The 13622-nt window shown below is 44.4% G+C and overlaps 1 protein-coding gene across 1 annotated transcript in view; it reads left to right on the forward strand.

Moving 5' to 3' along the window:
• Positions 1–231: 231 nt before the first annotated feature.
• The window catches only part of ST7L (suppression of tumorigenicity 7 like), a 42497-nt gene continuing 29106 nt past the window's right edge, over positions 232–13622 (forward strand). Inside the window, exons 1-7 of the mRNA XM_081195189.1 lie at positions 232–525; positions 5209–5291; positions 7247–7412; positions 8313–8367; positions 8650–8765; positions 11410–11488; positions 13425–13579. Coding sequence (XP_081051315.1) covers positions 312–525; positions 5209–5291; positions 7247–7412; positions 8313–8367; positions 8650–8765; positions 11410–11488; positions 13425–13579 — 868 coding nt within the window. The 5' untranslated portion in view covers positions 232–311. The remainder of the gene's footprint in view (positions 526–5208; positions 5292–7246; positions 7413–8312; positions 8368–8649; positions 8766–11409; positions 11489–13424; positions 13580–13622) is intronic.

The raw sequence follows: 13622 nt of genomic DNA on the forward strand, positions 1-13622 counted from the left end.
AATTCCCGCGGGGGTGGGAATCACAAATCGGAGCCGCGTCCCTATTAACGAAAAAAACTGCACGGGATGGCAGCCCTAAAAAAAAGGGAAAGAACAAAAGCGCCCCTTTTAAAACAGGCCGGTGGTGGGGGTGTATCTCCGAGGGGTTCCCTCTAAGGCGGCTAACAGACACGTGCGCGGAGGACAAGAGACGGAGCAGCGGGCGCGCTCCCGCTTCTCTCAGAGTCAGGCGGCGGCGGCGCGCCCGGCTGGTCCCTCCCTCCCTCCGTTCCTCCAGCCAGCCAGGCCTGAGCGAGCGAAGGGCGGGAGTCATGGCGGAGAGTGGTCCTCCTTCTGTGGATGGGGATGCGGCGCCTTCCTCCTCCTCCTCCTCTTCCTCCCAGCTGCCCAGCCACTGCCCTCGGCGGTGGGAGAGGCTGAGACTGGCGGGAGGACCCTGGGCGCGGACGCTGGCCCTGCTGGCTGCGCTCGGGCTCCTTTATTTCTTGCGAGGCCCGCTCCGGCTGCGGGATAACTTGGCGGCAGGTGAGGGGCTGCTCGGGGGGAGCGGGAGGGGAGAGCAGCTCTGTGGGCGCTGAGGGGACTCCGCCGCCGGGGAGGGGCGCGGGCTGGCCCGCCTCCTCTCCCTCCGCTGCTATGGACGTGAGGGGTGGGGGGCTTTGGGGCGGCCGGTTAGGGGGCTGTTTGGGCTACTCGCTGCCCCACAGCTCTTCAGCCCTAATCTCAGGTGCTTGAGGTGCCGTTTGTGGAAAGAACTCTGCACGTGCTCCGTGAAACTGGCTTTACGCCATTTTTTTCTGGGCTGAGCCCTGCTGGTGAAAACGCTTCTCTAGAGCTATGACTTTGCCTCACACTAAAATCTGGGGTGTGCTTACCTTGGGGTTGGTTGCATACAAATACAGGGTGTTATCAGAAAGGATTGGTTCTTGCAGGGCTCCTGGGCTCTGTTCTCCTTTGTGTTTTGGTGTGTATTTAAGTGCTTCTGTCCTTTAGGGGCCTCGTTATTTTTTGTCAGGTTATTTGTAAGCCAAGTTGGTTTTAAATCTTTTTCTTTGTGTCTGTTTATTTTAAAGATTGCAAGGCAGTCTGTAGTCCGTGATGTCTTCCCTTTGTCAGCTTTTTTTTTTAAAAAAAGCTTTCTATCATCTGTTGCTGTCTGCAAGCCCTGAATGATGACAGCATCTATACTACCAGCTGTCAGATCCTCTGTGTCATCAAAACAGAAAGAAACTAGACCTGTTGTTTGAATGCTGCAATTTACACACAGTCACTATTCTTTTATTAGAGCAGTGAGCTCCATACTCCCCTTTTGTTGCTTTTTAAATTGCAGGCCTTGCATAGATGCTAAGTCTCATAATATTTTGTTGGTCTAAAGTTAATGGTTGGGGAGTTAAAAACACACTCTTAAGTCTGCAGGCCAGCATACAGCATGACTTACAGCTCAAACCTGTCCCATGTTTATTTAAAAGTAAGTGCCATTATATTCAATGGGACTTATGTCATATGGTTACATCCTTAGTATCAGGTATTTTAATAAAACATTCCAAAGCATGATGATACATGCATAGGTAAAGTGAAAGGTAAAGGGACCCTGGGCCGTTAAGTCCAGTCGCAGATGACTCGGGTTGCGCGCTCATCTCGCTTTACTGGCCGAGGGAGCCGGCGTTTGTCTGCAGACAGCTTCCGGGTCATGTGGCCAGCATGACTAAGCCACTTCTGGCGAAACCAGAACAGCACACGGAAACGCCGTTTACCGTCCTGCCGGAGCAGTACCTATTTACCGTATTTTTCGGACTATTGGACGCACCGGTCCATAGGACGCACCTAGATTTGGGGGGGGGGGAATAAAGGCAAAAAAAAATTATCCCCCCCCCCGCCAGGTGCGGGGCTGGGGCGAGGAAGCCCGAGCTTCCCCCTCCCCCAGAACGGGACCCAGAGCCATGCCGAAGCTGCGTGCAGCTTTGGCATCGCTCTGGGAGCTTGCGGGGCTGGGGGAGGAGGAAGCCTTCCGCCAGCCTCCAAACCATGTCGGGAGACAGCGGGATGGCGCGCTGCGCCTCTCCCGCTGTCCCCCGAGTTTGCGGGGCTGGGCCAGCCTTCTAACCAAGTCGGGGGACAGCGGGAAGGGCGCGCTGCGCCCCTGCCGCTGTCTCCCGAGTTTGCGGGGCTGGCGACGGGGAGGAGCAGGCTTCTCCCCCCGCCAGCCTTCTAGCCAAGTCGGGGGACAGCGGCAAAGGCGCGCTGCGCCTCTCCTGCTGTCTCCCGAGTTTGCGGGGCTGGCGACGGGGAGGAGCAGGCTCCCCCCCCCCAGCCTTCTAACCAAGTCAGGGGACAGCGGGAAGGGCGCGCTGAAGCCTGGAGGTTGTGGGGCTGGTGGGGGGGAGAAGCAGGAGCGCCGCCATCCCGCTATTCCCCGACCTGATCTGGAGGTTGTGGGGCTGGTGGGGGGGGGAGAAGCATGCTTGCTTCTCCCACCCCCAGCCTCCAGATCAGGTCGGGGAATAGCGGGATGGCGGAGCGCTGCCATCCCGCTATTCCCCGACCTGATCTGGAGGTTGTGGGGATGGGGGGGGAGAAGCAGGCTTGCTTCTCCCACCCCCAGCCTCCAGATCAGGTCGGGGAATAGCGGGATGGCGGCTCTGCGCCTCCCCGCTGTCCCCAGCTTTTGGGTGCAGGCTGCTGCCCGCAAGCCTTGCGAGCCCGCGGGACATCCCGCCGGGCTTGCAAGACTTGGGATAGCTTCCTGAAGCCTGGAGAGCGAGAGGGGTCTGTGCGCACGGACCCCTCTCGCTCTCCAGGCTTCAGCAAAAGCCTGCATTCGCACCATAGGACACACACACATTTCCCCTTCATTTTTGGAGGGGAAAAAGTGCGTCCTATAGTGCGAAAAATACGGTAACTACTTGCACTTTGACATGCTTTCAAACTGCTAGATGGGCAGGAGCTGGGACTGAACAACGGGAGCTCACCCCGTCACGGGGATTCGAACCGCCGACCTTCTGATCAGCAAGCCCTAGGCTCAGTGGTTTAGACCACAGCGCCACCCGTGTCCTCAATACATGCATAACTTTAGAACAATGTGTTCATGGGTTAAAGTTGCTAGGGAATGAAGGAGAGTCTGCTTATTTATTTGCCTGGTGGGCCTACTGAGTTTTGCCATACTCTACACATGAAGCACTACATCAAGTAAGTAATGGAGTAACCTTGACTTTTACCTTACGATCCCCCTCAGGGCTTAATGTACATGCCCTGCTTTTAACTTGGTCTTATTTTGTGTGTTTAAGATTTTGTCTCTTGCATGCTGTGGTTTCAAAAGCCCAGGAAGGTAGACTTGTTCAGACAAAACTAGCTATACTGGTTAAATTGTGAGACTGACACTAATATAAGAGCTGTCAATTTCTCATCGTCAACATACCATATTCATTTTCTTTACACTTTTTATCTACTAATCTCTTGCTAAATAACAATCAGTAGGCCTAACCCACAAACAAGATTCAGTGTTGTAGGTTGGTTAATAAAATGCCTCAGGTAGTATCTGTCTGGATTTTATGAATCAGTCCTAAACATTCATATTCAAAAGTAAATCTTAAAGAGTACAATGAGATTTACTTCCTGTTAGCATGCAGCAGTGTTAGTTTACCTTTGAGCTGCTTCAGATATGTTGTTCCTACATGGAAATAATGTTTGCAATGATCTGTATTCAAATTTCTCACAATTACAAGGAACCCTTAAGTGTTGACACTTCTTGGAAGATTACGGCTTAATTATTTTGAATACGTTGAACCCTTGTTACAAGCAGCACATTCTTTGCTCCATGCTAAAAGAAATGCTTGTGCCCATTCTAATAAAAATAATGAAACTAGTGTCTAATGTTGTTTATTAAATTTCTACACCACCCTTCATCCTAGAATCACAGGGCAGTTTACAATGTAAGAACACAAAAATGGATAACATAGTAACAAACACAAACAGTTACCCTCCCTCACAGTTTTAAAGGCTGCAGATGGCTTAATTAGCCAAAGGCTTACGAGAAAAGGAACGTTTTCACCTGGTGCCTAAATATATGTAATGAAGGTGCCAGGCAAGCCTCCCTATGGAGAGCATTCCACAAATGGGGAGCCACTGCAAAAAAAGCCCATTCTTGTGTTGCCATCTTCTGGACCTCTCATGCAGTGGGTACACAAAGAAGTGGCTCAGATGATGATCACAGGTTCTGAGTCTGTTCATATAGGAACAGACAATCCTTGAGGTATTGCGGTCCTGAACTGTTTAAGGCTTTATGGGTAAAAACCAGCACTTTGAATTTGTCTCAGGAATTGATTGGCAGCCATTACAGTTAGACCAGGATTGGCATTATATGCTCAAACTTTCTTGCTCCGATGAGCAACCTGACCGCTGACTTCTGCACCAGTTGAAGTTTCCTGTTTTCAGAGGCTGCCCCACATATAATGCATTGTAGTAATCTCGGTCCTTATTTAAATATATCTATACTGCTCTTCACCATATGGTCACAAGGCAAGGTACAACACACCAATATGTGTTTTCAGAAGTATTTAAAATTGATCAAATATCCATAATTCCCCATATTTTACTCTTTACAGATTTAAGTTAAAGCTATTAAACTTGTGTTAAAACTGTGGTTTGCTGTTTTGGATCCTTGTGTTTGTATCTAGGTTAAGAGGAAGCTAAAATAGCAGTTAAAACATTTAGGGTTAGCTGTTTGAACTCAAACTCATGGACTTCTTATGAAGCTAAACATTGAACAAAGAAACAAACAAAAAGTACTTAACACAGCACGTAGTGTAATTATGGTATTCTCTACCATGTTGGATGGCTTTCAGTGGACAAGCCACAGTAGCTAGGTTCTAGCTCTACTGTTGGAAGCAGTACAGTATGTCTTTGAATAGCAGTTTCTGGGAATCACAGGTGGGAAGAGTGTTGTTGTGTTTGAGTCCTGTCCAGCACTTTTAGCTAAAAAGTCTACTTTAACATTAATGGTTCTCCTAACATTCAAAGCATAGCTTACCTGAGCTACATCATTTCCGGATTCAGACTTTCCAAAAAGTATCCACAACCAACGGAGGAATTGACACTGTGTGTGTAGGGGTGTGTGTGTAGGGGTGTGTGTGTGCGTTGCTTAAGTAATGTCATCTCAGACACTGAGAGGCAAATGTATTGATTGACAAAGCTTCCCTTTTTCTTTGACAGTGACCATTTTCTTGAGCACATTGACTCCAAAATTCTATGTTGCACTTACTGGGACATCTTCTCTGATATCCGGTCTGATATTTGTAAGTAATTTTCTCTATTTACTCATGCTGGAATTTTTGTTGATCCTACAGAACCAGAAATATAGTATGATTGTGTCTTGTGCAGGGATTGCATTCCAGGGATGGCACATGCATGCAAAAATGCATATACTTGAACCACCCCCTTCGAACCACCCTCACAGGGCCATCCTGACCTTCCAAGCAAGGCAGAGACCTATTAAGCTCTCCATCTTGCTTACCAGGCTCTGGGAGGCTCTCATGATATTTCATGTGGCCACTCAAGTTCCTTGCAGTATCTAACAAGAGCCTCCCAAAGGTAAGCAAGTCTGAGAGCTTAAAAGTGCTTTCCACACCAGGAAAACCAAGTGCAAAAGGAGCTTTTAGGCTCTGCTTTGCATGCAATTAATTTGTGGGATTTCAGCTGGCCAGCTTTCAACTACACAAGGTTAAAATTTCACACATTAGGATGCAATTGCACTGTAGGGTAAAAGTGAACTTATACTACTACATAGGCTAGTATTTAAAATGCTGCACACAAGTATTGTATAGAACTCTTCAGATTTTAGATGTTTAGAAGATTAAAATATATATTTTTTAATTGCTGAGATGGCTATTTAGTCCCTTCTGCTGCTTAGGACAAAGAAGTAAGAGATTAATGCATACTCGACCCTAAATTTTGGCCTGCTTTTAAGACTGTTTTTAAAATGTCCAGGAAAGTATCTACAGCAACTAAGAATAGGTCATGTCTGCATCCACAGTACCTTTTTGGGATTTTTGGAAGATGAGGAATAGTTGTTGTGAAATGTGATGCATCTGTGTTTACAGTGTTACAGATTAATTTTTAAAATTAGACTTTTGTAAACTGTGCCAGTCTGAAGATGAAAGTTACCGGTACCTTTTATATGCCAGCTGAACTCTAGGTGGCGCTCCTATACAGAAAAAGAAACCAACATTTTTATTCATTTTGATGTGATTCCTTGCTGGTAACCACAGCCTTCCAAGTAAAAAATGAAATGGTTTATAGCATTGTAAGGGGCAAATGTGACAATAGTGTTGAGCCTTCTCTGGCTGTATTCTGAAGCACATTGCTTAGGCTGCCAAGTCATTTGTGGAACTCTACCTGCATTGCCTCATTATCATGGCTGTATGAGGGGGCCTTATGCGTAGCCATAGTTGCACTATAATGCCATTCCATTGAACAGAAAATATGCATATTAGGAGCAGTGTACAAACCAAAAAGATGATGAAAATATTATCATTTGCCTTCAGGCAGTTCTTGTTCATCTTGAGTCCACCAGCATATGATTTAAGGCACCCCATGTTTTACCAGAATTGCCCAGAGTAGCATTTAGTTTTTGTCTGGATCCTACTTGTTGGGGCCAAATCTCTGACATAGGACATGCCAGTTCTGAGTCCCCTGTGTAGCACTGTGCTCAAAAGGTAAGATGAAACCTGTCTATCTATTCCTAACCCTCATGCAGTGCCACAAATAAATGTACACAAGTGGTTGTAGGAGGGGTGCGCTATCACAGGGTAGTAAAATGACCAAAATCAAGTGCATAGCATTAGAAGAAAGACGGTTAAGTCTGCTTCCCTGCATTAGTTTTAATCTGAAAAACGTAGGATACTATTTTTAAGCCAATATTTTCCATTGGAAGGGGGGGAGTAGCCCTGTGGTAAGAACCAATAGATTTCTTGGGCTATCTTATATCTCCATTACACTTTTGTTTACAGAGAAACAGGAAGTGGCTGAAATTTGGGAGCATTGCTTACTACTTTGCTGGTGCCTGTGCCCTAAAAGGGCTTTGTTTAGAAACAATTCTTTTCTGTCATATTATCTGTGGGCAAACTGTCAACCTTTGCTGAAAGGAACCATAAATATAATTGTGGGCAGCCTATTGTTTTGTGAGCAAGTGACGTGACTTGAGATTCTTGACCCAATGGTTTATTGTATGTTTTACTGTTTCTCACTGCAGATATTTGAATGGTGGTATTTCAGGAAATACGGCACATCTTTCATTGAGCAGGTATCCGTGAGCCATTTACGACCACTTATTGGAGGAGCAGAGAATACTAATTCTCCACAGGCAACTTTCTCTGCCACTAGTGGAGAAAATGAGACAAGCAGGCAGAGTTTGTCAGGTGATTGCTTCTAACATCTGGCTTTGTGAAAATGTACTTCATGATAGTTGGCCTTGGCCAAAGCCTGTAAATAAAATTTATGTTTATTTTTGTAAATGGGCTTAGCTTTGCATCAGGTAATCCCTTTGTCTTGCTTAGGAAAAACAAGGGAAATAACAAAGTAAATCAGATTGGGCAAAGCCTTTTTTAGTGGGGGCAGGTGAGTTGTTGAGTTTAGTATTTTATTTTCCACAACCCCTTGCAATTTCCAAATCAATATGATTTTTAGTTTTTTTATAATAGATATTTTGCCTTTATATATTTTGCTATATAGATCAATGTGACAAGTGGCTTTTGTTTTTGTTTTTTGGAAAATTGCTTGCTTTGCACCTACATGTGATAGAAAAACTGTTTTCTTGAAGTGGTATCTCAATTTAGACATTCATCCAAACTGTAATTTGGGCTAGAAACAAACTGTAATTTGTCAGAAACAAACCAGGGTTTCCTCTGTCTCCTCTCTTCTTACTTGGGGCTTTCCCTTTTTAAATTTTCTGTTTAACACCATTAACATGCCATCCACATTTTAATACTATGGTTAGGGCTTGCCATGCCTGCTTCAAACGATTGTTTATGAATCTAGTTTTGAAAGCAAGTGCTAGCCATCATTTCAGATTTGCATGTCATGGTAAATTACGGCTGCTGCAGACCAGAAAAGGGAGAAACCAGAATGTGAGCCCATTATTATTTCTGATTCTGTGGATTCTCATTTTTTTTTAAATATTTGGGCCAGTTCAGAAGTAATGGTTTCATATTTATTGAACCAAGATTCTTATGGTGAACCAGGCCTCAACACACAAAGCATATAGGTTAGAAATCTACAGTTCTTGCTTAATTTTGAGATTAAACTGTTTCTTTTTACAGAGTGCAAAGTATGGCGAAATCCCCTCAATCTCTTTAGAGGAGCAGAATATAGCAGGTATTTTTATCTTTGTGATATAGCCATTTTTGTAAAATAAATTAAAATAGAACACGAGCTTCTGGTTTGTCAGAATGTTGCAATCTTACTCTTTCCTGTAAATTCCATGTATAAAGACAAAGATGAATCTGTTTGGATAGATGATTCATTTCTAAATGCATCCTTTAGGTTGGCATGTAGATACTTAAATGGGAGCGTATCCCACTGGCTTTCTTTTGAGTACATATGCAAAGAATTGGGCTGTTAATGGAGCCTCTTTTCTTTCTCTTTCTTTTTTTAAAGATATACATGGGTGACAGGAAAGGAGCCACTTACATATTATGACATGAACTTATCTGCTCAGGATCACCAGACCTTTTTCACATGTGAAACGGACTCAGTTCGACCTTCAGATGCAGGTATCAACCGTATCTCTTGTGTGAAAGATAGAAAGATGGCTGGCCATGAATAATTTTTAATGTTGGAAATGCTTGTTCTAAATGTCTTTTCTAAGTCTCTTTTATATTTGATGGATAATTTATGCCATTTTTCCTAATTTTTCTGATCTCTTGGGATAGAGAAGCCAGGATGAGAAAAACAAACCTTAAGTCATTATTATTGCCAGAACTTTGCATGTCTGTGATAACATTTTTACATTATGTCCTCTGCTCACCTGAGAGTCCTGTCCAAGTCTACATAGTAGGAAAGAAAGGTGTATTGTGGCACCTTAAAGACTAAAATGTTTACCATGCCATATGTGTTCATGGACCTCACCGGATGCATTCAGGAGAATTTTTGTGACAGTTCAAGACCCTCACTGTTCTTGCTACAGCCAGATAGATACAGCTACCCCTCTTGATTTTGTTACTCTCAATAGTAAGACTTGCAAATGTTATGTACTTCTGAATATTGAATTACTACAAAAAAAAAACCCCGCCATGCCCCGAGATTATTATATTTCTTTGCTTTTGATTGCACCAAATTGTATGGAGGGTTACATATTGTCTATTCTATCTTTAAAGCAATGGCATTTGTCATATCTGGCCTTTGTCAGCTTATGTGTTAATTCTTACTAGTTCATCTAAATCGGCAAGAGTTAGCTGTCTACACATTAATCTGATAAGATGTTTAATGATATGAGAACTGTAGTTTTTGTTTTATAAACATCGTATATTGTTTCATTATCAGAGCCAAAACTAACATTATGTTTTCAGAAAAATGCTCCAACATTTTCCACATTATTCTTGCTGGACAGTTGCAGGTTTAGTTCCAAAAGAAACATATATAGGTTCTCTCCCTTTCTTATGAAAACTGAGGACCATCAGATATATTCAAACTGCAATCCTGTACTTCCTCACCTGGGAGTAAGCTCAACTGAAATCAGTTGGACTTACTTCTGAGTAGAAATGAATAGGATTGTGCAATCAGTTCATGAATGTTCACTTTTTAACCTTTGTCGGGATTAAGGTTTCATTTCCAAAAAATTGAACCCAGCCAAGTGAGTGCCAATGATGAGAATTTTATTCACTTAAAATGAATAGCATCTGGCAGAAGAGGAGGAAGCAACAGCCAGACAGAAGAGGAGGAAGCAACAGCCAGGCCAATCCCACCAGCTTTGGCACTGTTCTCCATGTAGCCACACTCATTCCACCCAGAGACTATCAGTGACCAAACCTACCTTGCAGCCAGCAGGAGGGAAAACAACAAACTTTTCATGAGCCGCCTGGGGCCAATTGCCACAAGCTCTGCCCCCCCCCCCCCCCACTTCTGTCGGTCACCTTATGAATTTTTCTCTCTTTTAAAAATAAAGATGAACAATAACATATGTCAGAGCTGCCCGAGGTCCCAGCTCACAAAGGACCAACGCCAGTCCGTCGTTATATACAAAAGTCTTTATTGAAGTTCAGTTTCAATTACATAGCCGCAGCGTGCAGCTCTACGTCTGAAACTCTAGACCGCTGAAGCTCCGTCTGAATCTCCTCCCCCCAGACACCAGTTTAAGACTCTAGCCTTGCTCCACCTCTTCCTTTGCTCTTTCCTCCTCTGGCTCCGCCTGTCAGCTGGGGTCTCGCCCTTCCTAGACTCTTCTGACGCTGAGTCCCCTGAGTCTTCCCCCTGCCTCCGGCGGGCTTTAGGACCTGGTTCCCAATCCGGGTTTTCTGCTGTCCCACGCGCCTGTACATTTGAACTTGGCGCGCGCGCCCAGCCGCCCACCTTCCTCCTGACCGTTACACTGCTCCTGTCACTGCTTCCCCCTTCGGGGAGGCTAGCTGGACCTGACCTCCCCTCCGTTCCCCCACTCTCCGACAGAGGCGTGGTCAGCCCTGACTCATCTTCTCTCCCTGCTGGATGAGACGCTGGCCCTGACACCTGGGACTCTTCCCCCCCACTCCGCTCTGGTGGGGAAGCTGGTCCTGATTTCCAGCTGCTGCTTTGGGAGTCCCCGCTGGCCCTTTGTTTCTGGTGTGTCCCCCCTGGGACCCCCCTCGCCCTGACCATCGGCGCCTCCTTCTGGGAATCTTCTGATTCGCTGGAGAAGCTCATGGAATCTCTCGGGTCACTGCCATACTCCCCTACGCTGCCCTCAGATTCTTCCCCTTCGCTCTCCATTTCCTCTCTCCCCTGTGCCTCTGTTCCTGAGCCCCTGACAACATACATTTATGATAAGGTAGGGGTTGGCAAGGATTAACTTGCCTGGGCCGGTTCACTCCAGCAGAGATCCCTCCGTGGGTCAGATCATGCGCACGCGCGATTTCCAGCGTCTGTGCAGACGTGATTTCTGGTGCCGCGGAAATGAGTCCTTGTGCTGTGCTGCGCCGGTTTATCACAGCGCATGGGGACTCGCGAGCAGGCGGCTCAGTTTGGGGGCAGCTCATGGGTCAATTAAATGACCCCCATGGGTCGCTTGTGGCCCATGGGCCTTAGGTTGCCAACCCCTGTGATAGGGGCTGGTGGTCAGTTTGGTAGTGGCTTTATTCTTAGAAAGAGAGATGTTTGTTTGTTTCTCCATGAATACTTACAGTCATGACTTGCCTGTAAATAAATCCTATTTTCCCCCAACAGTTATGCAGAAGGCATGGCGGGAGAGGAACCCTCAGGCCCGAATAAAAGCAGCATATCAAGCTTTAGAATTAAATAATGAGTAAGTTTGGTAACAAGTCTCACCCTAATTTTATGAACTAAAATTAAAGCTATACAGCATTGTTAAGTAATTTCTTAGAGCCTATTCATACTGTTGTAGACTTAGGATAAACATAGAAATTAATAAATTCTAGGATTGTGATTATTTGGGGGTCGGAGATACAAGCTGCAAAAGAATTTCTGACTGGCTGGGGCGGGGAGAGCAGATCTGTTAGCATTACAAAAAGGTGCTGATGGGCCATAGAAGGATCCTTTGGCCTGGAGAGTCAGATGTCACTAAGCTTGCCCAGGGCAACTGTGTTTGAGGGGACAGGAAAAGGGAGGTTTGAAGCAAGGGTTTCTGGGTAGAAGAAGAAGAAAATAAGGCTGAGATACATCTTGGTGGGGGAGAAGGAAAGGTTGCCTGCAATGGTTTGGGCCAAGCTGTAAGATCTGGACTTCCTCCATGCAAACTGAATGTGTAAATAGGCGAATAAACCCTATTTCTCAAAGCATGACAGTCTCCGATGTTTCTTCTGTTCTCCAAAGGGACCCAGACCCTGTGTGTGTGTGCCTGTGCCACTGCTTGGCGAAAAGAGGGGCGAGCACTGGGTTTTTGTAACAATATGATTAACACGTTCAAGTGATGTGACCTTTGGTGGGCTGTAACACTATCCCATATTAAGTTTTTAACCCTTGACATATAAAGCTAACATGTAAGACATTTTTGTAATTGTTGGACATTGAGATGTTACAATTTTTCCAACCTGCAGTCTGAAGTGGATACTTCACACAAGTTTGAATTGATGCCGAACCATAGGAATGAAGTAAAGAATCTCATCTTTTTCAGTGCAACTGAATTAAGGATTCATTTTAATATGATTCAAAATTCTTATGTTTGGCTCAGTTGTGTCCAAAATTAGCATGCAACTTTTAGAAAATGAGATCTTCAAGTGGCAGGGGTATTTTTCAGCTCAAAATAAACACAATTGTTATAAAAATCTTCATAGTTAAGTCATTAAAAAAATGTTCTGGGAATTTTCTCTTTTTCTTTTTCTTTTCTAACATTTTTCCCTTCTGTATCTCACAAAATGTTCCAGTTAAGAGAGAGAAAGCAGAGCAAAAGTTTCCATACCTTTTTAAACTATACACCACTTTGCAAATCTATTTTGTACATTTGACTATCCAAGTGCACTTTTATATGTGGGGGCAGGTATTTTTATATGACTCATCATGGATATCTGAACCACTACTTTATAGAAATTCAGAATATTTGAGCACAGTTGTTGTTTATGAAACTACCAGTATTTCCATTTTAAGCCCCTGCTCCCCCAGTTTATTAATTTCAAGGTCAAAAGTAATGGGTGGGATGCACCTAATACTCCCCGTCAGCAGAAGCCCTTCACAAGGACATCCGCTTGTGCAATGGAGCTTTCCCTCCTTCTACTCTCCTCATGTGCCCCTCAAAATGAGCTTGGGGTTGGGACAATCCCAAGAACAATGTGGGGCGGGGGACATCATTCCATGTGGCAAGCTGTAATGCTCACACAGATGAGTAGTTCATAATAACACACCATTAAATTCCACCCAATATTTTGAGCTTCTACATAGAATGAACTGCAGTCCTTTTTTAAAAAAACTTCATTTTTGTAGTTTAACAGATATTGAAATTTACCTTTTACTTAGTGCATTTTGTAGTCATCTTGATCGTAAAATAGCCACCCTCAATGAAAATTAGTAGTCCCTCTCCTGCCTGGGGTCAGTCTCACAGAGCCTGTTTTCCTTTTAATGTGTATTGAAACATTTTACATGTATTGTTTGGATGAAAATAGTTTTCTTCCACATCTTTGATCGGAGTTTATATGCAAGTATGTTCAGCTACTGTATACATTGTTAATCATGTCACTGTGTCAACATACATCTTTTGAATACCTGGTTTCATTTTTTCTCTTTCTCAGTTGTGCCACAGCATATGTTCTTTTGGCCGAGGAAGAAGCAACTACTATTGTGGATGCTGAGAAATATTTTAAGCAGGCTCTGAAAGCAGGAGAAACCATTTATAGAAAGTCTCAACACTGCAGTTCCCAGAGCCCACAGCATGAAGCACAGTTTAGTAAGTATCCTTTCACAAATCATTCAAAATGGTCACTAGTGCT

Source organism: Podarcis bocagei (genome assembly GCF_964188305.1).
Source record: "Podarcis bocagei genome assembly, chromosome: 5".
Lineage (NCBI taxonomy): Eukaryota > Metazoa > Chordata > Lepidosauria > Squamata > Lacertidae > Podarcis > Podarcis bocagei.